Genomic DNA, 23,814 nt, shown 5'->3' with positions numbered 1-23,814 from the left:
TCCCAAGACCACTCCATGGAACAGAAATTTGCTCCATTATTCAGAAAGTGTGCTTCAAGGGATGACCCCCCCCCCCCCAATACAGAGTTGCAAGTAACCCATCTGATGTACTGGTAAATCTTATGCTGTGGGAGCTGCTAATGGCTCCTTTCTTAAAATTCCCAGGCCACATGAGAGAGGCCCATGCTGGGCCTCCCTCCTCCCTACATCAGTGGTGCTCCCAATTCCAGAAAGACAAAAGCTGACAAGGGGATGAGGTCCAATTTGGGTGCCTTCCACCTTGCCCAAGCTTCTGATTTTACCTATACTATGTAAGAAGAAACCAAGCTTACAGCAGCTTTTGTGTTTATAATGTAATTTGCACAGGGACCACAAATTAAATCACCTTCGAATGACGACTTTTGCAGAAAGCTGATCTAACACTTGTAATAATAAAACCACATATTTCAATCTGAGTAAATAGAATTTTGTTATGATCTGCAAGGAAAGCAAACAGCCTTTTTCAGCTTCATAAAATCACCTGGGATATTCATAGCAACTAATCTTTCAAGTAATGTATATAAGAGAAATCTTGCCAGTCCAGAGAAGATAAACGCACTGCAGTTATTCAGTAAGTGTTCCCAGTCTGCTTGACTGAAAGGGGAAGGGGAAAAAAGAACAGTCAAAACTTTAATCTGCACTGTGTGGTATTAAATTGTATTAGCACGATGTTCTGCTAATTTAAGTAGCTCAGCTCAGCTCTAGAAAACATTACATTTAAAGAAATATGATCAATTTTCATCAACTATGTGCCCGAGTGTCAGGAATACAGTCGTACCTTGGAAGTCAAACAGAATCTGTTCGACTTCCAAAAACTTTGAAAACCAAATCACGGCTTCTGATAGGCTGCAGGAAGCTCCTGCAGCCAACCAGAAGCCGTGGAAGCCCTGATGGATGTTCGTGTTCCAAAATAATGTATGCAAACCGGAACAATCACTTCTGGGTTTGTGGTGTTCAGGAGCCAAAATGTCCGAGGTCCAGGGCGTTTGGGATCCAAGGTATGACTGTACTTGGAAAAGCAGCAAAAGATGGTGTGGTGGAACACAGCTACTCACGTGACCTCCAGCTGGCTGCATTGCTGTTGTTTATCAGGAGGCAGAGAGGAGTAGCGGGGAGGCAGTGGCAAGGTTAGCACAGAGCAAATGCACCATTGGGAGCATCAGAGAGGCACTGACCTTGCCCCCCCCCCCAATCTCCCAGTAAGTAGCAGTAAGATGCTGACTGGTGGTCAGGTGAGTGCTGCCACCCCACTCCACCTTACCCCCTGCTACTGTACAAACTGTGCATGAAGAGGAAAATAATTTACAATTCTATTTTTACAGATAGGAAGAGTATACGTATTAAGTGTATAAGGGCATGCCTCTGCACGTGCTTTCTAAATTCTGAAACTAGCTGCCCACTGTTCCCTGTTACTTTTCTTCCTTTGGTTATTTTTATTGCAAAGGACTGACATGCTCGGGTAAGATGAGCGTGCTGGATCAAGCCAATGGCGCCTCATCCAGCATCCTATTCTCACAATGGCCAACCAGATGCTTATGGGAAGAGCCTGCAAGCAGGACTCAAATGCAAGAAACCTCTCTCCCCTCCTGCAGTTTGCAGCAACTGGTATTCAGAAGCTGACTGCTTCTGCCTGTGGAGCTAAAACACAGCCATCAGCTATGGGCTGAGTTTGACTAATCTTTTATAGTCATCCAAGTTTGTGGCCACCAGTGCCTCTCGTGGGAGTCAATTCCATAGTTAAGCTATGCGCTGTGTGAAGAATGCTTTCTTTTGTCTGTCCTGAAGCTTCCAACATTTAGCTTCATTGGATGTTCCGGAGTTCTGGTGTAATGGAAAAGGGAGAAAAATGTCTCTCTATCCACTGTCTCCATACCAGGCATAATTTTACACACCTATCCCAGGTCAATCCTTACTCACCATTTTTTCTAAACTAAGAAGCCACAAAGGTTGAGCAAGTTTAAGCCCCATTCTTTTCAATGGGAAAATTTCTTAAACCATACACTGAAATCAGTGGGACCTGAAAGCAACTACATTTTGGCTGGATTCCCTCCCCGCAACAGCCTTGTTTTGACTTCTTTACTAGCAGCATATGAACAAACATATTAGGCATTGGTTTAGGTACTAAAAAAAATGTGCAAAATTAATGAGAAGCTTACATACCTTGCAAATTGCGTGTTACCCATAATTCCATCCCAACGGAGTGTAAACGGCTCAAATTTCTCTAGGAGTGTCTTAAATTTTTGTGCAGGATTATCCGATTCTGAGCATACAATTTTTTGTCATTAGGAACATAGCGTTTCCAGTGCTTACCCACCCACCCACTCTGTATAATTTTAAGCAGCTGTAGCTTCTAAAAATAATATGATAGTAGCTTTGTAAATAAGCCTACAAAGGTTATTTGTAAATAAGCCTACAAAGGTTATGGAGCTTTCTGCATGCAAAAAGAGAAACTTTAAAAAGTGACTTTCTTTAATACCGGTATATAAAATAACACCAGGTCATTCTCTTTCAACCATAAACTGTAGCCTCTTTTAAACCTACGTATTAGGTGCACAGTGTTTGAAAATGGTTTCGCTGATGTTGAAAGAAAGAAACTAGAGTTCTAGGTTGATTTCTACTACAGCTATTGTAATGGTAAACAAGTTATAATATACAAACTTTACCTCTTTCTGTTACATCATTATATGGATCCACAACATCTGAGACATACCATTAAGAACATGCAAACGAGGGGTGTCAAATTTAAATATAATTAACTACCGGTACATACAACTCCCCCCCCCCCCGCCTCCAGTTTCGATTGGGTGCAGGAACCAGAAATAAAGCCAGTGGCACCCTCAGCATCCAATCCTAATGTGTCACCTTTCGATATCTTCCCTGAAGAAATTACCACCAGCAGTTCCCTCCTTCTGCTTACCAGGCCCCCACTTTAGTGCCTAAGCCAACTCTTTACCCTTCCAAAGTCAGTAGCATCCAAGCTCTCTCTCCCAAGAGGACCCCCATAGTCCTCTCACATGATGAAACCGCTTCCCTTCCATCTTTGCAGCTTAAGTATTGTCTAAAAAGCAAGTATTATTTTCTATTGTCCAAAGGTCTCTCACACACCAATTCCACTCCATTTCCTCTCGACTGTAAAGGTTAGCAAACTGAAAGCCAGACATTTTCTATACACTTTGACACTTGCATTTCTGCAGAATTTAGTAGCAACAACAGTAGTAGCAGCAGCTGGCACAGGGAAGTCAGTCCGATTGCCCTACAAGCTTTCCTAGCTCTGAAGACGATTCAGTAATTGACGCAGACAGTAGCAGTGATGTGGCTCGATTGCTGAGCTCAAGGAAACGGGCAGCTCGGACGTAAAACTCATGGTTTAAGTATTCCATTTGCTAATCAATAACTTCTGAAAGGATACATTTAACATTATGTATATCAATTGGAAGGCAGTTGGGTGGCAGAACACGGTTAAGGTTAGGCTGTGGAATAAGAAACAGTCTTAGCTTTAGTATGAAAGAACACCCATAGCACAATTCTTAACTTCTTTTCTCAGAATGAAAGCCTAATAAGTTCCATTGGGACTTACTTTCTGGCAAGCATGCTCAGGACTGGAATCCTAAGTAGCATCCATCAATACTGCATAACACTGTTTTTGTCATAACAACATGGAAAATGCTACTGTGTATAACTTTTGTGGAAGATCCCAGTTGCCACAAAAATCATGTCAGAGTGTGCATGCCACAGTTGTGATCATGGGGAAGTAATATGAATAAATTTCCTGATCAACACTACTTCTCAAGCACAGGGATTGCTCATGCTATTTTGCTGCCCAGGGTAGAAATTAATTATATGCCCCCCCCATCTTTGTTAGGACTTTATTGATGGTTTTCTCCTATTGTAGTCCCTTTCCTAAGATTAAGACTTGGGAATAATGGGAATGCATAGGGGAGGTGAAGGAGGAAGAACACAAACAGCCTCCATATCTCAGACCTTGATGTCTAAAGCAGGGGTGGACAATCTGTGGTTCTACAATGTGGGAGAACAAGACTATCATCCCTGACTAAGGGTGATGGGAGCTGGAGTCCAACCGGAGCTGGCCAACCATTTGGATGCCTGAGCTGAAGGACTAGATTGTGCTTCCTCCATTACACGTTCTAGAACCTACTGGACTGATAGCCGAATCTTACTTCAGCACCAGTGATGGATATAATAATAATAATAATAATAATAATAATAATAATAATAATAATAATAATAATTTATTGTTATTATTAATATTAATGATCATAATACCCCGCCCATCCGGCTGTGTTTCCCCAGCCACTCCCAAGGATAGTAGTCTAGCTTAGGGGGTGCAGATTAGGCTGTTCAGCACACATAGCCCTATTTCCCAGCATCTCACTCCTGATGCTTGCCTCAGCATCTGCCGCCTGAAGTGTTTGTCTTACTGTGCCTAATGGTAGGACTGTCTCTGAGTCCAACAGAATCTAGAAGTCCACAGGTCCCCCACTCCTGGTTGAAAGGGTCTAGGAAGGAGTGAAGAATTATATTCACCCTTGAAGAATTTGCCAAGATTTTTGACACCCCAAACTGCCTATATTGTCTATTGGGTTGGGACAGACTACTGATCCCTTTTTCAAGGCAACTTTATTACTAAAAGTATTTGCAAGGAATATCAACGTGTGGTGTTTCTCCAGAAGGGCAGCAGGAATTTATGATCAAGAGTGAGAAGAATTATTATTGTGAAGTTTATAGTTCTTGTTTTGTAACAAAAGGTATAACAAGACGAAACAAGGATCCATGCAAACACAATGCATTATACAACTGCTTCACTAATATGCATAATAAAGTTAAAATAAAACTACTAGAAAGTTGCAGAGTTTTTGGATCTTGAACAGGGCATTATGATGCAGCTTAGAAATGCATCAGATATCGTAAAAAAACAAAAAAACTTACCACTTTCATACCCCTTTTCTGTTCACCTTTTGGTCTTGATTCTTTTTTCGCATCCTTTTTGAACTCATTTTCTGAAAATGTTAAAAGCACAATCATCCTTAGAATAAGATATGACACCCTCTCCCCAACCCCTGCAATGTTTTCCAAAGATTGACATACGGTACTTCTCATGGTCATCAATATATGTGAATTACAGAGATGGTCTGAAGGCTTATTACAAGTAATTATTCTGATAACCAACATTTGCATTCTAACAGTAATTGTATAAACAGGTTCAAACACCACAAGACTTTTTCACAGGGGTCTCTACATAAGAATAATAAAACCATAAAATTGTAGAATTGTAGAACTGGAAGGTATGCTGAGAGAATTAATGGTGGGGTACAAGGCTGCTCCCTAAGCAGAAATGTAAAATATGTTATCTTGATACCAGCTATCATCAAAATTCAAAGGGATTCAAAGTCTATATCTATCTATCTAAGATTATATTTTCAAATATATATCAACATGTCTGTACCTGATTCATCTTTATGCAAGCGGTTGTAGAACATTTGGAGTGAAAAGTCTCTGGACACAGAACTTATTGTCTTTTCTTGAAAGATATTCAGACCTTCCAAAGGAAATTCCAAAAGACATTTGTCCACCAGTAGTATTATGCATTCTCCTATATCTTCAATGCCAGCTGAATGTAGGAAAAATGGGGAAGACAAATAATCCTCAATAAAATAAAAAATAAAATTCCCCCCCTTCCAGTAGCAACTTAAAGACCAACTCAGTCTTTTAAGGTGCTACTGGAAGGAATTTTTTTTTTAATTATTTTGTTTCGACTATGGCAGACCAACACGGCTACCTACCTGTAACTGAATCCTCAATAAAAGAATAACAACTGTTCTCAAATGGGAAGCATTTTTTTCCCTTCTGCTCAGATAAACTGACTCAGTTTTCATCCCCCAATGAAGTGATAAATGAAGTCTTTTTTATTATTATTTTAAAAAACACATTTGGGAAGCCCCTGGGAAAATCATGCAGAATATAGGACTTCTTGGTTTGGAGGGAGCCAGTGCCATAAATTAATCAGAAGTCAACATTTCTTTCTACACCCAAATATAATGGCTACATACAAGCACAATAAACTGAGTCTTGGGTTTGCGTACTTCCTCTCTTGCTTCTTGCACATGCAAAGGGAGGAGATTAGAAATGTCTGCTCCTAGTTTGAGGCAAACCGTAGTTCGTTGCCTCATCCACACCTAGAAATCTGTCATTTGCTCAAACCATAGGATGAAACCATTATTTGGGTTTCTGGTTTTTGGTTTGTGAGCAACCTACGGTTTGCAGAAACCAGGAAAGGAAATTTTCCTCCCAACATGCATGGACTATTGGGAAAGGGGAAGAGGATTCACAAGCATGCAATGGTTTGTCATCATGGTTAAATATAAACAAAACAATCTGCCTTTGAAAGTGCATAATTACAAAAACGTGAGATAACTTATGCAAACCCGAGAATACGATACTTTATATTTTGAAATTTTGTAGCGAACTATTTATCAATAAGATAACTTTATTGGATCATCTGCTTTAGAGCTTAAGACATACCTGGAGCTGTAGCGGCTTTCTCCTTATTTTTAGTTTTTGCTTTCCCTGCCTCACTTGCTTTGCCTTTTCCTGAGCCATCTGCTTTAGTTTTTCCTGGACTACCTTTTTTGCCTTTTCCTGAGTCACCTGCCTTAGTTTTACCTGAGTCACCTTTACCTTTTCCTGAATCAGCTGGAGAGACTGCTGGACTTGGCCTGAGGAGACAAAGACCAGGTCTTAAAAATATTGTACAGCATATAATTTTTTAAAGAACAGTAACAGGAATCGAATACTTGCAGTTTGTTTCATGTTACCTGCAATAGCAAAAGCAGTACTCACCTGGCTTTATCATACAAGAGAAACACACATTCTCATAGTTTAAGACCAGGTCTTAAAAATATTGTACAGCATATAATTTTTTAAAGAACAGTAACAGGAATCGAATACTTGCAGTTTGTTTCATGTTACCTGCAATAGCAAAAGCAGTACTCACCTGGCTTTATCATACAAGAGAAACACACATTCTCATAGTTTTACTTAAGGTTAACATAGGCTTGCATAGTTCAGATGGCTCCAATGACCTGAATAAATTGGTATAAAATTACAGGTGATGCTTCTACCTCCAGGCAGAAGGTGCTACAGGGACCAAGATGAACCAAGCACATCACTGGCAGTAGTGGCTACTGGAACAAAGATGCCTTAATGTGACACTGCCAATGCCTGAAAAAATGAGGTTCCAAAGATTGTCTGACATGTGTCTTTTCAGAGCAAGCAGAAGGCTCCTACAGTGCAGATTTGCTCCTGCACTTCTATAAGAAATTTCTTTCATTAGGTTTGACAGGTTTTTCTTGTAATGGTATATATTTTTTAAATAAGAATTTATTGGATTTTAATAATAATATGTAACGGTATATAAAATGGGGTACTAAAAATGGCTTCTTAGGATTCCTGTTTGCAGTTCTATTGGTTCAGAATGAAAACAACTGTGCTTTTGTCAGCTTCCTTTACTATGATATCAGAATTGCTTCAGAGGCTGGGAACAACATTTATTTATTAAATTTATATACCACCCTTCATCCAAGGGTCACAGGGTGGTTTATAGTATAAAAACACAAAAATACATACCATAATAACAAACAAAATAATAACACCCTCCCACTGTTTAAAAGGCCAGAGATTGTTTAATTAGCCAAAGGCCTGGGAGAAGAGGAATGTTTTTGCCTGGTGCCTAAAGATATGGAACAAATACTTAAGAGAAAACATTTAAAAAAATACCTCAGTTCAGAGAAATCAAATTGTGACAATACAGGTTTCAGATATTCTTCTATTTCTTTCATGATAGCCTGGAATTCTGCTATAAAATGTTCTTCATCTTCACGTTCTGCTTCCTATGATATAAAGGAAAACAATGTTTTTTTTTTGTTGTTTTTTAAAGTTAGAAGGCATAAGAATATGAAAGACAGAAAGGACAACTGAATAGCCAAATAGAAATAGAACAGTCATGAAAATTTAGTAACGTTTAAACTATCCCAGGTCTAAACTGAACAATCACCTTTAAACAACGTTACACCTTATTTTTATGTATGTGTTATTTTATTTGACAACGTGTTCTCTAATGAAAACACTGGTGCAATAGCTGTAATATTTATAAAATCATCCACTAGAATAGTAGCCATCTACCTTTTGGGACCAGGGACCCATCTTTAGCCAAAACACCCTTTTGGATACTCAATTTTTAATTCTTTGTCTTATATTAGGATTTAGGCAGTGCTGCCGTTATGACTTAATTTAGATCCGGCTGTCACCCAATGGTGGGTCCTAACTAAAGATGGTGGTGGAATTCACTACAGGCAGACCGGACTGGCCTGTAGTCTGCTTGGTTGCTCTCTTCGTGATTTCTGCAGTGGATTTTTGTGGATTTCCTTTCAACCAGTTTGTATTTACTTTTACTTCTGTTTCATTGAGTCCCATGCACGTATTTTTGTAATAACATTATAACAGTATTCATTAGGACGTCATTAATAACAACATTATTTTCTAAAAGCTAAAAGGCCAGATTCGGAGTAGTTAAAAATGGCAAAGTGGGAACTGAAGCAAAATGGTGCAGGCGACGAGTGCATCAAATTGGGGTCCGAATCAGCGTGAAGAATCAGATGACATCCCTAGTTCTGATTCTGTAAGAAAAACCATGGAGTCTAATTTGATCAGTAGAATGTTTGGTATTTGGTGGGCGGGGCTTGTGTGTCATGCTCCGGAATCAGCCCCTCCTTTCATTGTGTTCCGTTAAGTTTCAAATAAGAGGGACCAACTGTCTTTTCTTGTTTACTTGCCTCAGACTTGCCTCATGTTGTTGTATTTAGTTTCTCTCATTATTGTTATTTTGCTTATTGTTTCTTTATTATATTCATTATAATAAAATATATTATTATTATTTATTATTATTAAAGCTTAGTTTGCATTTATGTGAGCCCCCTAATTTTCTCAAAGAAAAAGAAACTCTGCTGAGGAGACGTGTGGAATGTCCTAAACTGCATGACTGAGGGGATATTCCCAGATTGATTTTGTTAATGACTCCCCACCTCCACAACAGACTCCCAGTTGAAGACCAATGCCCTAGGGATAATAAAAATAATAATTTTATTATTTATACCCCACTCATCTGTCTGGGTACTAGCTGACACTAGTGAAATTATTATGGACAACAACTTACGCTTATTCACAAGAGGAAAAAGTAGTTATTAAATATTAATCTACCATCTCAGTACATCAGGTGTGAAAACACCAATATGAACAAGTGCAGTTCTTACAGTATTTTTTCTTCCTGTTTCTACTTTGATGACTGATTCTTGCAGTTTTTGAAACTCATTTTTGTCTTCATGGCTTCTCTCTGGTGATGGTTGTCTCCGAAGACTCCTCATCCTTTCATTTTTCAAAACCTTTACCTTCTCCAGCAAATTCATCAAAGTATTAGAATTCACCTGGGATCGCACAATTTTTGCCTGCACTGATGTAAATTAAAATACAAACCTATTACAAGCATTCTGACACTTGCAATGCATTGTAATTTTTTAAAACATGCAATGCATCTTTATTTTCCATATCCAGGCATACAGAAAGGATCCAGGCACAAGAGAACGTGAATTATTGCACCAGTAGTAGTGGTGGTAAGTAAATTAGGTCACGTTATAACCTTTGTGAACCAAGATAACTACTCATTGGGGATGCATGAGTCATGGAGCTGGCATGACTCAATCCTTATCCTTCACTGTGGGCACCAACTTGCACTGGGAATTCAAATGGTTTAATTCCACAGGATGAGTTGAATTTCTACTCAAGTCTACCTGGGGCTAAAGGTTTTTTGGCAGCCATGAAAAATATTTCCATGTTTCAGCAAAAAACTGAGGGGAGAGCAAGTGTCCTCACTCTGAATGGGTAGGTGGCACTGGGACTTCATCATGCTCATGACATGATCCTCCAGCTGGCTGAGAATACTGTTCCCAGCTAGAAGGTGCACTTTAGAAAGTGGAGCTGGAGCTGCTGCCAATCACAAAGCAAATAAAGTTGAGTGGAAGAGGGCTCTCAAGGGCATAATTTGGTTCCCTCAAAAACAGGACATTTTTGCCTCAAATATTCATGTGCGAAGTTTCAGTCCAGCCCAACAAAAGAGAACCATAATTGAATCTGCACTTCTTAGGAATGCTTACAAGTTGGCTGATTAGTTTTTCCCTTTTGTTGCCCACTCTTCTCCTTCTGCTGCCCGCTCTTTTCCTTCTGCTGTCCACCCTTTTCCTTGTGGTCCTTTTGTTCCTTTGCATTGGTCAATTTCACTTTCTCAAGTAGCGCACCATACAAGAAAGATCTAGTGAAGAAAACAATAAAACCTAATTTTTCAGAAGACCCCTTTTCCTCAGATAATGCCTTATTCCCTTCTTATCCAACATAAATTTATAACTGAATGTGATGCAAGTACCTAACTACCTCAATACTCCAAATGATAGTCGGTTATATGTATGTGCATGTCCTGCTTTCCAAACACAATGCATTTCCACAAATTGTTCGTTAGGTGAGTGTTTACAGAATGAGCTGATGACTGCTACTATTTCCTATGGGAACATTTCTAATCTGTGATCTTTCTCTCCCCTCCCACCATGATTTCCTCCTAAAATGGTTGCAGCCAAAGAGGAAAGAAGAGACAAAGGGATAACTGATTTGTCTGCTCCCTCCCGCTCTCTGATTTGTCCAATCTCTCTGCCCAGTTCCTCTATCCATGGCTCCTTCCCCAAAATGGCTGCTGCCATTTTGCAAAAGCAAGGAAGGAAGTGGGCAAACTCTGAATCAGCCATGTATGTAGCAACATTTGGTCATAATTTTTATGTTTGGGTGTCTGAAATTTCAGGTAGTGTTCTGATAGTGGGACCTGTGTGTAGTTTGAAAAAGTCTGTGCTACATTTTTGAGATTCTTAACTCTACTTGCCCTGCATTTATTGAGGCAGGAAGGAGAATTCCTTGGAGAAATGCAAGGAATCCAGAGTAGCAGAAACCATTAAAACTGGGAGAAGGTGCTCAAGTGGAATGGGTGGTGGATGGTTTCTGTCAATCCAGCATTCCTGCTAGTACATTTACACCATGCTGGCATCCCCCCTCCCCCTCTTGGTAAGCTCAAAAAAGTGGTGACTGGAGGCCAGGTATGCACCGCCACTCCACTGACTGCAACTGTACTGCAAAAGAGTGCCAACATGAGAACCTGCATTCATACCTGTCTTCTGAATGCTGAAGAATCATTACATGAAAATTTGGTGGTAATTCATTCATGATGTTAAAGTGTTGTGGAGAAATGGTAAGATTTCCCCATGCCTATGCAAAAAAAAAAAAAAAAAGGTAACAGTGAATAAATTTTCAGACCGTTTAAAACGTAGCTTTAATCTTTTCATGACAAAGTGTCAAAGTAGTAGCATGGGCTGGGTTGTAGAATTCTTATTAGCCATATTTTTGTAAAATATACGCCAGTGATTCAGTTCCCTCCTGCTCCTAACCATCTGATGGTGCTGCAGTAGGGGAGTAGCCCTGAGAGCCCAGTTTGTCATAACACAGTAGTCTGCAGTGCCATCTGTGAACTACAGTGCATTAGAGTATGTACATTACAAAAAAACAACAATAGAGCAGGTTGCAAAAAATTTAACCAATTTTGCTCAGGCAATCTACCACTGCTTTTTAATTCTTCCGTCCAACTTTTAATGCTCTCACTTGCTTTATATTACAATATATATATAGCGCACACACACAATTTGTAGGGCAAGAGAATAAATGATCATATATGCTCCAAACAGGTGTACCACTACAGCTAGGGATCATTCTCAGGTCCTATAGATCCCTAGCTGGATGAGAAATCACAATTTTAGTTTAACTGACCAAGTTACCTTTGAGATTGCAGCCAACCTGTGCTCCACATTTTTTAGAAGACTGCATGTAACATCTCCTTTTTGTTGCAAGTGGTGCTGCAGATGCAGCATCGCTGCCAGCTGTGATTTGCTGGTGTTCAGTGTAGCTGCTAGCAGGATGTTTTTCATCATCAATGATACTGAACAGCTCTGCAACATTTTAATACAAGTCTAGTTTGGCAAATGTTTTAAAACAGGTTTCTAAAGAAAATCCTTTCAAGAAAGCATGAAACGAAATGGCCCCGATATGGTGATTATTTACATTCACAGTAAAGAAGCCCTGACATCAAAATATTAAGAATGGGTTTTCTCAACTATTCAGCTTCTTTCTGTGGAATCTCTCCATAAATGTGCTTCACTGAAATGCTTCCCGCCCCCCACATGCCTGGTTAAATGATATTTATATAGTTGACTAAGGTGCTATTGGTGTAAGGAAGGGATAGTATTGGTGGGGATAAAGCTTCTGCCAGTGATTTGCTGAGCTAAATTAACATCACTAGGGTTGAAGGGTAAGGATGGACAAATTAAAAAATGGGTGTCTAGCTACCATTGACTGATCTGCTTTGATCTTACAGAGAGGGGCAGGGTGGGCAGAAGTTAAGGGGAGAATGAAAGGAAGAGTCAAGTACCTGAGAAGGTGGCAGATTACGGAGACAAGAAGAGACAAAACGCACAAAGCATTTATCAAAAAGTTGTTTAAATTATGTATATACTATAACTGGAGATTTCAGCTAGTCATTTTTGATGGGAAAGGGCTTCAGCAAAAGTTTTAGGAAGACAGAAGGAATTGTTTCACTAATTAATCATGTGGTCGGGGGCTATCTGAATGTCTCCTTTTCCCTCCTTCTTGTCACCAAGCTGCCCTTCCCTTTTGATAGCCCTGGATTGCTCCAGATGGATCCAACCCAACTTCAGGGTGACCCAGGGATGTCACACCCCAATTTGGTTGAATCCTGGGTTGACTTGAGTCAGCCTGATTTTAGAATCTGGCATTTGGTCAGATCTGATGCACAGCCCCCAAAAAACATGTTCCAAAATACAGAACCACTGATAGTCGATTGCAAGTGTTATGCTTGCACAAGGCTTAATTTATGTTTGCTACATATTTAAAGTAATAATTACATCACATGGGAATAGAAACCATCACAAAAAAGAAATAATTTTATTTAGTAACATCACTGTCTGAATTCACGTTCTTAATACTTTTAAGATTGACTGGGCTGATTATGGTACTAAAGAGCTAATTGAAGTAGTTGTTGCCTCACCTGATAAAGGGCCAAAAACTGGCTTGCTGAAACGGAGTCATATCGTCCAAAGCACTCCACCATTTCCAAGCTAGCAGCAGCCAGGATATCAATCATGTTATTATTCATTGCAACATTAATGCTCTGTAGCAAAACCTCCGTTGACTGAAACAGGTATCTTTGGGTCCAAGTCTGTTTCCTCTATATAGCAAAGATCAGAATCCTATGTATTCAATACTGCTAAAACTACATAAATCCAACATAAATAGTAGTTTATCACTTCAAAGAAGATAGAACATTCTGGTCTCATATAACAGTTCTTAATGGAAAAGATTAAATGTTTCTAGAGAGGACAAATGGGCATAAATTGAGTTTCAAACAGGGCTCCCAGTTATGCTGTTTTGTCCCTCAGAGCATCCTATTAGGGCTCTATTAGATTCTGTTTTCCATTTAGTTCAGAAAATAAATAAAAGTTCCTGCTGGGCTTCCTTTTTCTGACTCTTAATCCATGGAACAAAAATACAGGACCAAAACATTTTATAAATGAGGAAAGTGGTGAAAAGGTGATGCAAAGTAATTAAAAATTATTAATATGACAACTGCAAGATCAATATGAGCTTATATTCCTTTTTTAAAATTACTTTCCAAAAAAGAGAGGAATAATAATAATAATAATAATAATTTTTTATTTGTACCCTGCCCATCTGGCTGGGTCTCCAGTTCTTATTTTTATCTCATTTTACAACAGACTTTTAGAAACCAACATACCAAGAAATCAAAGAAATCAAATACAATAAATGGAAAATTAGCAGCAATTTTTTTTTGCCTTTTCCTCCACAGCTTGTTCAAATTCTTTAATATTTACTTTCTTAACTAAAATTCTACTTTATGTGTTATCTTTAAAAAATATTCTACAGTGAAGAGGAAATGTCCTTGTCAGGGAACTGTCCCTGGCTCAGCACAGGGTGGTGGAAGGGCTCTCGGGATGTTACAGAGAGCCCCGGCCCCACCTGACCAGCAGCACCTCCTTCTCCAGTGGAGGAAACAGCGAGTATCCAGTGGGGAGGGGCAGGCAGCTCTGGGTCTTGAGAGCAGAGGCTCTGGGGATGTTGGAGAGACCCTGCACTCCCCTCGCTGAGCGGGCGAGGAGGGAGACATGCCATTTCCGGCGCCCCAAGTGCGCAGAGGGGTGAAATGTAAGGAGGGGAGTCGGAGATTTCGGATACTGAAACTCTTATGTTGGGGTCACAGCTGGAAGGGGCCACTCCTGGATTCTGCGAGTGACTGATACGGACATGAACTTGTAGCTCTGCACTGTAAATAGCATGGACAATAAACCTGTTAAAAGACGGTTTGGAGTCTTGCCTGGTTACTCGCGAGCAACCACCCCACGGACCTTACAGTCCTAAACACTTTTCCCTCACTGTCTGTCTTAATAGTACTGACTTGGCATGTCCTAAATTTAGAATTTACTATATATATGTGTGTGTGTATATGTATATATAAAGTACTTAGGTTATCACATAAATGTACCCTTAATTCACTTGCTTTCCTCCTGTAATCATCAAGCTGTTTTTTGGTAAGTTGCAAACCCGGAGTTGGTGTTTCACTTTCATCACATTTTGCTTCTGAATCTGGTGAGGGGGATTTCTCAAGGACAGGTTTAGGTTCCTCCTGTCCATCACGAAAGAATTAAACAAACAAAGCATTGTCAAAATGTAATGCATGAAATGTGTGAACACATACACACAGCCCAGTCCTAATACAGTATGCAATGTTGACTACACACACAAGATCCTCCTTTTTCTGATGTGGCACTCTAGTAACAACATGGACCCTTTAATTCATGGGTTGTCAACCTGGTCCCTACCACCCACTAGTGGGTGTTTCAGGATTCTAGGTGGGTGGTAGGGGGTTCTATGGCACAAGCTGACTCTTCCTTCCATTGAGCACTGGTGGGCGGTAAGAAAACTTTTACCATCAAGAAAGATGCATTAGTGGCGGTAAGTATAAAAAGGTTGACTACCCCTGCTTTAATTGGCATTTGAATGTGTGTCAACATAACAACATGGCATTCAAAAGCCTATCTGCCATGCCAAGAACCAGGACTGCTCATATATAAATGTTTTGCAAAGGGTTTCCTATTCTTAAATCTGCTGTATCTCTTATTTTTATGTTGAATTGGTTAAAAATATATATAACCATTATTTCAAGTAGAACGGAAATTTGTAGTTCAGTTGGTAACTAAATGAGCTCTATGCAGACTAGACCAGTGTAGTCACTTTTCCAATTTCTATCTTTGGTTTGTTGCTCAGTTTTAACGAATGGCATAATCAGGAAAGGATTTAAACGTTTGCTTCAGCTTCCAACGATTGACCAATGTACTACCAAAACATAGAATTCGAATCTTACCCCAAATCATTCTCCAGGTCATGCATTTCTTGGACTTTGTTCTGGGACATAATTCCCCGCCCTGATGCCCTCAGCTGTTGTTGGACCCCAACTCCCACAATCCCTGACCATTGACCCTGGCTGAGGCTGATGGAAATTGTAGTCCAAAATATATGGAGAAGAAGAGTTTGGATTTGATATCCCACTTTATCACTACCAAAGGAGTCTCAAAGTGGCTAACATTCTCCTTTCCCTTCCTCCCCCACAACAAACACTCTGTGAGGTGAGTGGGGCTGAGAGACTTCAAAAAAGTGTGACTAGCCCAAGGTCACCCAGCAGCTGCATGTGGAGGAGCGGAGACACGAACCTGGTTCCCCAGATTACGAGTCTACCACTCTTAACTGCTACACCACACTGGCTCAATAAGGACACAATAAGGACAAGCAATCTATTTCCCTTAAATATGAGGTTTCAAGCAACTGTGAGGTGCAAATTGAGCATGATCTTAATTACATACAGTACTTAAGAACTATGACACCAACATGCCTCTGTATTACTTTTTACTTCAGGACAAGGTGTTGTTTCTCTTGTTGGCACCCAGCCACCTCCACCCCCATGCCCTCTTTATCACACACATAAAAATGATTATTTATTTTCAATATCTATATCCCACATCTCCACAAAAAAACCACATTTATTCCAAAACTCATTCCAATTTGTAAAATCACGCGCACACAATCCACACGGGACACAAGAAAACACCAAATAAAAATGTGAAATAAGCAGAAAACAGATTCCTGAAGTTGTTCATTCCCCCTCTTCCATTAACGGTTTGATTAAATGTAGGGAAAGTATGCCATACCGCTGCCTTTTCACTCCAATGAACATCTGTAAAGATGGGGTTTGTGTGATCAGCCATTAAACGCAAACACTTCCCAGTGAGATAGAGGTACTTGGCTCTGATATCAGGACAGCCAATATAAAGACTCTGTAGGCTTGTTAGCTGAGCCTGGGCATTATGGCCAATTGTGTGGCTGAGTTTTAGCCATGCCTGTCAGAATTCAGAAAACATGAAATAAAACCAATATGCAGGAAACAGGTAACATTATGAACAACAAAAATGATCCAATGCTTCAGAAACTGAGTACAGTGTACCTTGGTTGTCAAACGCCAAAAACTTGGAAGTAAGTGTTCCGGTTTTCAAATGTTTTTTGGAAGCTGAATGTCCAATGCGGTTGTCAGCTATTGTTTCCAGGGCACCTGCACCAATCAGAAGCTGCGCCTTGGTTTTCAAGCATTTAGGAAGTTAAACAGACTTCCGGAATTAAGTTTGGTGTTTTTGTTTTTGCTATTTATTTTGCGTTTTCGTTTTTGAGGCTTTTTCAGTTAATTTGTTTTTGTGACTGTGTGGAACCTAGCTCAGCTACTGATTGATTGATTGATTGTGTGACTGTGGAAATGACATCCAAACAATGACAATCATCAGCGCAGGTAAGGTTTTTTCTTTTTTAAATTTTTATCATCTACAATACTGTCTTCTTTATTTTAGAGTACAGTACATTGATTATGGCTTTCATTTTATGGCTCCATGGTATCGTTAGGTAGTAAAATTCATCTTAACTTGTTGTTTTAGGGGTTGCTTTTAAAAGTCTGGAATGGATTAATTTGTTTTGCATTACTTTCTATGGGAAAATGCACCTTGGTTTTGGAACGCTTTGGTTTTGAGACGGACCTGCAGAATGGATTAAGTTTGAGAACCAAGGTACTACTAAACTGATGATTCTCTAAAATTTGCTTTGATAGAAGTCACAATACAATCCTATGCTGAAGTAAGACCTATCATTGTCACATTCCTAAATAAGTGCATATATGATTGTAGCCCAAACCACAGGAAAAAGCAATTAAACACAAACCTGCTCAACAGAAGCAACATCAGGCGTAAACCTCACAAAATCCTCGATAATCTGCTCAATCTGGTCTGCTTTGGCCTCTTTCTTTTTTTTCTCAATATTGATGAGAACAAAAATATCCAAAATGATCTCTATAAGTGTCATCTTCATGCTAGCCAGTCTTCTCATCAAGGGAGTGTTTATATTTTTAGTCTGAAATACAAAAATTAGACTGAGTAAAAAGAACACCCCAGATTCTAGGACTGTGGTGGATGGCAAGATGAAACACATCAGGGATAGAGTAAGAAGAGTGAAAATCTTGCACCCTGAAGATTAAAAGGCCATTGCTCTCTTGGGGTGGGAAACACAGATCTGTTAAAGAAAAAAATGAAGGGGGGGGGGAGAATAGGATCGTTTGCGGCTTTTCAAAGTGACACTTATTACTGCATGTAATATTTACAAATGTGAAGGCTGCTGACAGCCACAAAGACCTGTCCAAAATTCCTGCCAATGCTTGTATTCAATGTAGGTGTTCTAGGGATTCGCCCAACTCTCTGGAGCAGATTTGGGGAGGGCAGGGGCAGGAGAGTGAGCAAAGTCCTGAAGCAGGAATCGTTGAGCAGGCTTCCACAAGCACAACAATTTAGTTGAATATGACCCAAAATGTCCCCAATTTAGAGTTGCAATAAGGAATGCAGATACTGACCACGGGGTAACTGCCTCCATTGGTTTATCTCTGTATTTTCAGATGTCCACCAGATGTGGACAGGACGCTCTCATTTGACTGTCAGCAGTCTCCACATTTTGCAGGTCTCCGCAGTGCAGTCTTACACATGTCCACTCAGAAACGAGCTTCACTGAGCTCAATGGGACTTGCTGTAGTTTAGTCATTTAGTTGTGTCTGACTTTTCGTGACCCCATGGATCAGAGCACGCCAGGCACTCCTGTCTTCCACTGCCTCCCGCAGCTCAATGGGACTTATTCCCTATTAAATGTGCGCAAGACTACAAGCCGATTTTAAGACGCAACTACCTTACCTACCTCATTAACTGGAATCACATTATTAATATATCGAAAAAGCTCTTCCATTTGTGATACTGCTTCTTGAGCTAACCTGTAAGCATCCAGGTAATGACTCTGCTTGTCTACCTTGTATACTGCATGTTTTCCGAGAATCCTATAAAGAAAAAGCAACATTAAAAATTATTCAAAAATGGTATTTAGTCCTTGATAATTTATCTATTTAGAAAGATAACCAGATAATGTTTTTTCTGCAGTTTTAGCAGCATGTGCTGGTTTTGTGTTCATACAGATAACCACCATTCAGTAAAGGCAAACAAGTAAATGTATCGTATTTTCTTTTTCAAAAATGCCAAGTGTGTGTGTCCATGCATGCATGCACTAACACATGTAAGATGTTGATTGAAAGTGTCCACAAAGGAAAAGTTAATTCTGTGCTTTCACATTTCCAGATATTGTACATCACTACTTTCAATCAATATTACTATTACTTCCATTTTTTCAATAAGAAATGGTAAATATTAGAGCTACTACACACAGCTTGTGATCCAGCAAATAATATGAATGCAGCGGGTATTTCCCATCAAAGTTTAAGAATCGTTTCTGCTCATGGCCTAGGTGGTAAACTGCTAAATCACAACAAGGCTCCACGTGAACACAGACACATTATTCCTCCACTGGACCTGCTGCTGCCCGGCTACCTTGAGCTAAGCCAGGAGTCAGCAAACTTTTTCAGCAGGGGGCCAATCCACTGTCTGTCAGACCTTGTGGGGGCCGGACTATATTTTGGAAAGAAAAAAAAAGAATGATTTCCTATGTCCCACAAATAACCCAGAGATGCATTTTAAATAAAAGCACACATTCTACTCATGTAAAAACACGCTGCTTCTTGGACGTTCTGTGGGCCGGATTTAGAAGGTGATTGGGCCGCATCCAGTTCCTGGGCCTTAGTTTGCCTACCCATGAGCAAAGCTATGACTTCCCTTAGCATTATGTGCAAAACTGTGGTTTGTTTCTCTCAAGCAAACCATGAGTAGTAAACCAAAAACAAAGCTTGATTACAGCTGGTGGTTTGTCTGGAGCGAGACAAATCATGAACTCAGCTTGCATATACAATTGACAGTGCAGCAGCAACAGGACTGGAGGAAGAGGAAAGAGGTCACAATTTCCACTGTGAGGACCTGCACATTTGCATAAGCATGGTTAGCCATGATTTGGCTTCCCATTACATGTGAACCAGGCTAATGTGGGTCGGCTTCACACACATTTTGTTGCATTTCAGCCACTGCTTGTGCAATTTGATTCAGATGCAATAAAGAAGTTATATTTTTGTTTGTAACTGTTTAGACTCAATGTAGAAAAAGCAAGCCAGAAGCAATTAGCAGTTGAAGCAATTAGCATGTGGGTTTTTAAAAAAAATATGCATGGACCAGTTTCCAAAGATCTGCTCAGCATGTGCCAAAAGTGCTTTAGATTTGTGTGTGTTCTTAACAGCAAGCAGCTTCTTTCCTATACTGCAAGACAAAAGAACTTTGAAGCTGAAGGTAGTTGCAATTGGTTCAAGAAGTGGCATGGATACCTGCTGCAGAGAGGGAGGAAATCCACTTTGTGACCGTAAGTTCTTGAGCTATCTTAAAATTGTCCTTTGAGTCTCTGCCTATTTACATTCAAATAAATAATCAAGGACTATTATGGACTTACCTGTGAATATTTGCACGTACCAGCAAAACCTCAGTACTACGATCTTTATACCGGTAAGAAAGGAAGTCCTTCTCGATGTGAACTAATTTATCATATGGCTCCAGCAACAATCTTGCTAAGTCATTAGGATGACTACTAGCATTGATGAAGTCTTGACCAAACTCTACATGAATATATGCTTTCCTGCATAGAAGAGTATATTAATAGTATTGGGTAAAATATCTCAGTTATGTATTAAGTATTTGATCAATTATGCTGTACTAATACACTTTTTTATTTGCATGTTTTTAGATTTCGATGACTAATGCTAAGAGAAAGCCCTAATTTTATATTTATGGTTGGATTATGCTGTGTTTGCATTAAGAAAAGCACAATGAGAGTTAAAAAAATTACAGTGCAACCCTAAACATATTTATGCAAAAGTAAATCCCACGAAGATTTCAGTGGGGATTACTCTCTGGAAAGGGTATATAGGATCATATACCCAGGACTAAGTTTCATTGCACTGAATGGGATTGCATTGTTAGTTAGTTAACAAACCATACACAAAACGATACAGGTATAATAAATGTTTTAACTTGTAATTAATTACCTGGCTTCAAGGAATGAGATTATAATACCCAACTCAGCTTCTCTGTTGGGTCTTCCCAGCAATAATGGTTTCAATGCATTTACAGTTCTCTGCAGAAAATGGCCAGACTGTAGCTATGAGAAAGCAGAATTGTTCAAAACATTTTAGGCCAGGTATTTATTCTATCCAGAGCAAATCCATTCAATGAAAACACAGTCTGTGTTTTACTGAAGAGCATATGACTCACCAGGTATACCTTAATTAAATATAGCTACAAAAGGAGGATACTGTGATCTCTACATAAGAAGAAAAGGTTTTTAAAAACCAGAAGGTTCTACATTGAACTGATTGGGAACAGTGTTCATAGTGCTATCAAGTTCAATATATGAAGTGCTTTTTTCTGGGGTATGCAGGAGTATGCATACCCCTAAACATTTTGTGAATCTTTGTACTTTTGCCCATTTACTGTATTTATTTCCCCCGATTTGAACTATAAAATGGTGATTTTCTTGAGTCAAAATGAGAGTACCCCTAAACATTTTTTTTCCAGAAAAAAAGCACTGAATATATGTCTTAGTGGAAAATTGGCAATGTGAAGCTCAATACAGTCACTTTTGACTTCAACACGGGAACTTCTAAAAAAGGAGGGCATTGCTTATAAAGGAAGTCGAAAGTAAAGGTCAAGAAGGCCAAATCTCTCCACGGCCAGGGGGTGATGTTATTAAAAAACTAGAAGCTCAAACAGAATATATACTGCAAATCAGAAAAGATAATACCAAGGCAACAAAAAATTCAGGGTGGTTAACAGAGCCAAGCAAGCTGTCAGAAGCAAGAAGGTACCTTTTAGAAAATGGGAGACATTACCCAAATAAGGAGGAGAACCAAAGGGAACCGGATCTTTAGAAAATAAACGCAAGCTAACAATAAGAGATGCAGAAGAAGAAGAGGATGAGGGAGGAGGGAAAAATGTATTTCATGAACATACTGCTAAAAACATTAAAATTAACCCAAAAATGTTTAAATACATTAGAAGAAGGAAACCAGCTAGGGAGGTGATTCAGCCTTGGATGACAAGGGAGTCAAAAGTGTGTTAAAGGGTGGGGGAAGAGACAGCAGAGAAGTTGAAGGAATTCTTTGCATCTGCATTCATTGCAGATTATGTAGGACAGATCCCTGTGGTTGAACTAGGTTTCTCAGGAAGGGTACATGAAGAACTGAAGCAAACATCAGTGACAAAAGACAAAGTGAGGTAAATATCCAGATCATTTCCTTACCATTTTATCTTTTCTTTCCTCATCTTCCCCTAAAATTGCATCTGTGAGACACAAAGTGCTATTCAGCCAAAATTTCTCATTTCCACCTATCAATTGTGCCTTCTCGAGCAGTTCTTTAGCTTGTCCATGTTTTTGTTCCAAGTTAGCTAGCACAGCTAGAAGATAAAGGCACCGTGATACAGTACAGAAGTCATTCATTTCCTAGAAAAAATGGTATTTCAGGTAAATGAAATTGTAAGTTCAGTCTTACCAAAGAGCCAAGGGCACCCCAGCGTTACGTTTTTAGGAGAATTAAAAACAAACAAAACCGAGAACATGTAAAACGCATCTCCTAATCTTCTACAGGAGTTTATTAGGAGAAACTCAAGACTAAAATGACATTAATTTTCATTCTAATTTCTTTTATTTATTTTTTGCAAATTGCGGCAAAATATGGAGAACTGAAAAATGAGAAACTGAGAGAACCTTCCATCGCTACCTGGGAGTAAGCCCTAGGACTTCTCCAAGATTAAATTTGAATAAATAGTTCAAAAGAAGACAACTTGAAAGCTGAGAGGGAGCACTGAGGGAATCTTATGACTATGCCAGTGCATAGGGGACTGGATCACATTCAAGTTTGGAATCAATTTTCAAACTTACCTGAGTTGCATGGTGTGCTTCTGCAAGTAGTAGCCTTGCTGGCTGATATAAACCTAATTGCATGAGGACTTCAGCTTTGTCTATCCACAAGTAGGGGAAAGAAAGCCCACTTAATCCCTTTTCAGTCACAGGGTTCAGTTCCAAAATCTGTTTTGAAAAAGAGTGATCCTAGAATTGCAATTCCATTTTCGTCAGCATTTAATTCTAAAATTGGTGAAAGGGATTTTGCTTAGCATTCCAATTCCTTTAAAAAAAAACTGAAATCTGTTGCAAAGCCTGATGAGAATTATTATTGTTGTTGTTTTATTATTTATACCCTGCCCTTCTGGCTGGGTTCCCCCAGCCACTCTGGGAAGCTCCCAACAGAATATTAAAAACACGATAAAACATCAAACATTTAAAACTTCCCTAAACATGATTGCCTTCAGATGTCTTCTAAAAGTCAGATAGTTGTTTATTTTCTTGACATCTGATGGGAGGGCGTTCCACAGGGCGGGTGCCACTACTGAGAAGGCCCTCTGCCTGCTTCCCTGTAACCTCACTTACCGCAGTGAGGGAACCACCAGAAGGCCCTCTGAGCTGGACCTGTGTGTGGGCTGAATGATGGGGGTGGAGATGCTTCTTCAGGTATACTGGGCTGGGGCCGTTTAGAAGTTTAAAGGTCAGTACCAACACTTTGAATTGTGCTCGGAAACATACTGGGAGCCAATGTAGGTCTTTCAGGACCAGTGTTATATGGTTTTGGCAGCCACTCCCAGTCACCAGTCTAGCTACCGCATTCTGGATTAGTTGTAGTTTCCAGGTTACCTTCAAGGGTAGCCCCATGTAGAGCGCATTGCAGTAGTCCAAGCAGGAGATAACTAGAGCATGCACCACTCTGGCAAGACAGTCCGTGGGTAGGTAGGGTCTCAGCCTGCGTACCAGATGGAGCTGGTAGACAGTTGTCCTGGACACAGAGCTGGTAGACAGTTGTTCTGTGCCTCCATGGACAGCTGAGAGTCCAAAATGACCCCCAGGCTGCGCACCTGGTCTTTCAGGGGCACATTTACCCCATTCAGGACCAGGGAGTCCCCCACCCCCCCAAGCTGT

At 39.8% G+C, this 23,814-nt stretch overlaps 1 protein-coding gene across 1 annotated transcript in view; it reads right to left on the bottom strand.

The window, feature by feature from the left end:
* The window catches only part of CFAP46 (cilia and flagella associated protein 46), a 71,750-nt gene that overhangs the window by 4,954 nt on the left and 42,982 nt on the right, over nucleotides 1-23,814 (bottom strand). The window contains exons 35-55 of the mRNA XM_033148068.1: nucleotides 22,726-22,872; nucleotides 22,087-22,287; nucleotides 20,834-20,946; nucleotides 20,242-20,424; nucleotides 18,562-18,697; nucleotides 17,545-17,733; nucleotides 16,494-16,682; nucleotides 14,774-14,914; nucleotides 13,262-13,441; nucleotides 11,976-12,146; nucleotides 11,315-11,412; nucleotides 10,263-10,417; nucleotides 9,324-9,562; nucleotides 7,834-7,946; nucleotides 6,580-6,773; nucleotides 5,504-5,668; nucleotides 4,987-5,057; nucleotides 3,449-3,509; nucleotides 2,703-2,738; nucleotides 2,200-2,299; nucleotides 521-633 (exon numbers count right to left, since the gene is read on the bottom strand). Coding sequence (XP_033003959.1) covers nucleotides 521-633; nucleotides 2,200-2,299; nucleotides 2,703-2,738; nucleotides 3,449-3,509; nucleotides 4,987-5,057; nucleotides 5,504-5,668; nucleotides 6,580-6,773; nucleotides 7,834-7,946; nucleotides 9,324-9,562; nucleotides 10,263-10,417; nucleotides 11,315-11,412; nucleotides 11,976-12,146; nucleotides 13,262-13,441; nucleotides 14,774-14,914; nucleotides 16,494-16,682; nucleotides 17,545-17,733; nucleotides 18,562-18,697; nucleotides 20,242-20,424; nucleotides 20,834-20,946; nucleotides 22,087-22,287; nucleotides 22,726-22,872 — 2,995 coding nt within the window. The remainder of the gene's footprint in view (nucleotides 1-520; nucleotides 634-2,199; nucleotides 2,300-2,702; nucleotides 2,739-3,448; nucleotides 3,510-4,986; nucleotides 5,058-5,503; nucleotides 5,669-6,579; nucleotides 6,774-7,833; nucleotides 7,947-9,323; nucleotides 9,563-10,262; nucleotides 10,418-11,314; nucleotides 11,413-11,975; nucleotides 12,147-13,261; nucleotides 13,442-14,773; nucleotides 14,915-16,493; nucleotides 16,683-17,544; nucleotides 17,734-18,561; nucleotides 18,698-20,241; nucleotides 20,425-20,833; nucleotides 20,947-22,086; nucleotides 22,288-22,725; nucleotides 22,873-23,814) is intronic.

This window comes from Lacerta agilis, chromosome 5 (genome assembly GCF_009819535.1).
Source record: "Lacerta agilis isolate rLacAgi1 chromosome 5, rLacAgi1.pri, whole genome shotgun sequence".
Lineage (NCBI taxonomy): Eukaryota > Metazoa > Chordata > Lepidosauria > Squamata > Lacertidae > Lacerta > Lacerta agilis.
The sequence above is the reverse complement of the archived record's forward strand: the minus strand, read 5'-3'. Positions and strand labels throughout refer to the sequence as shown.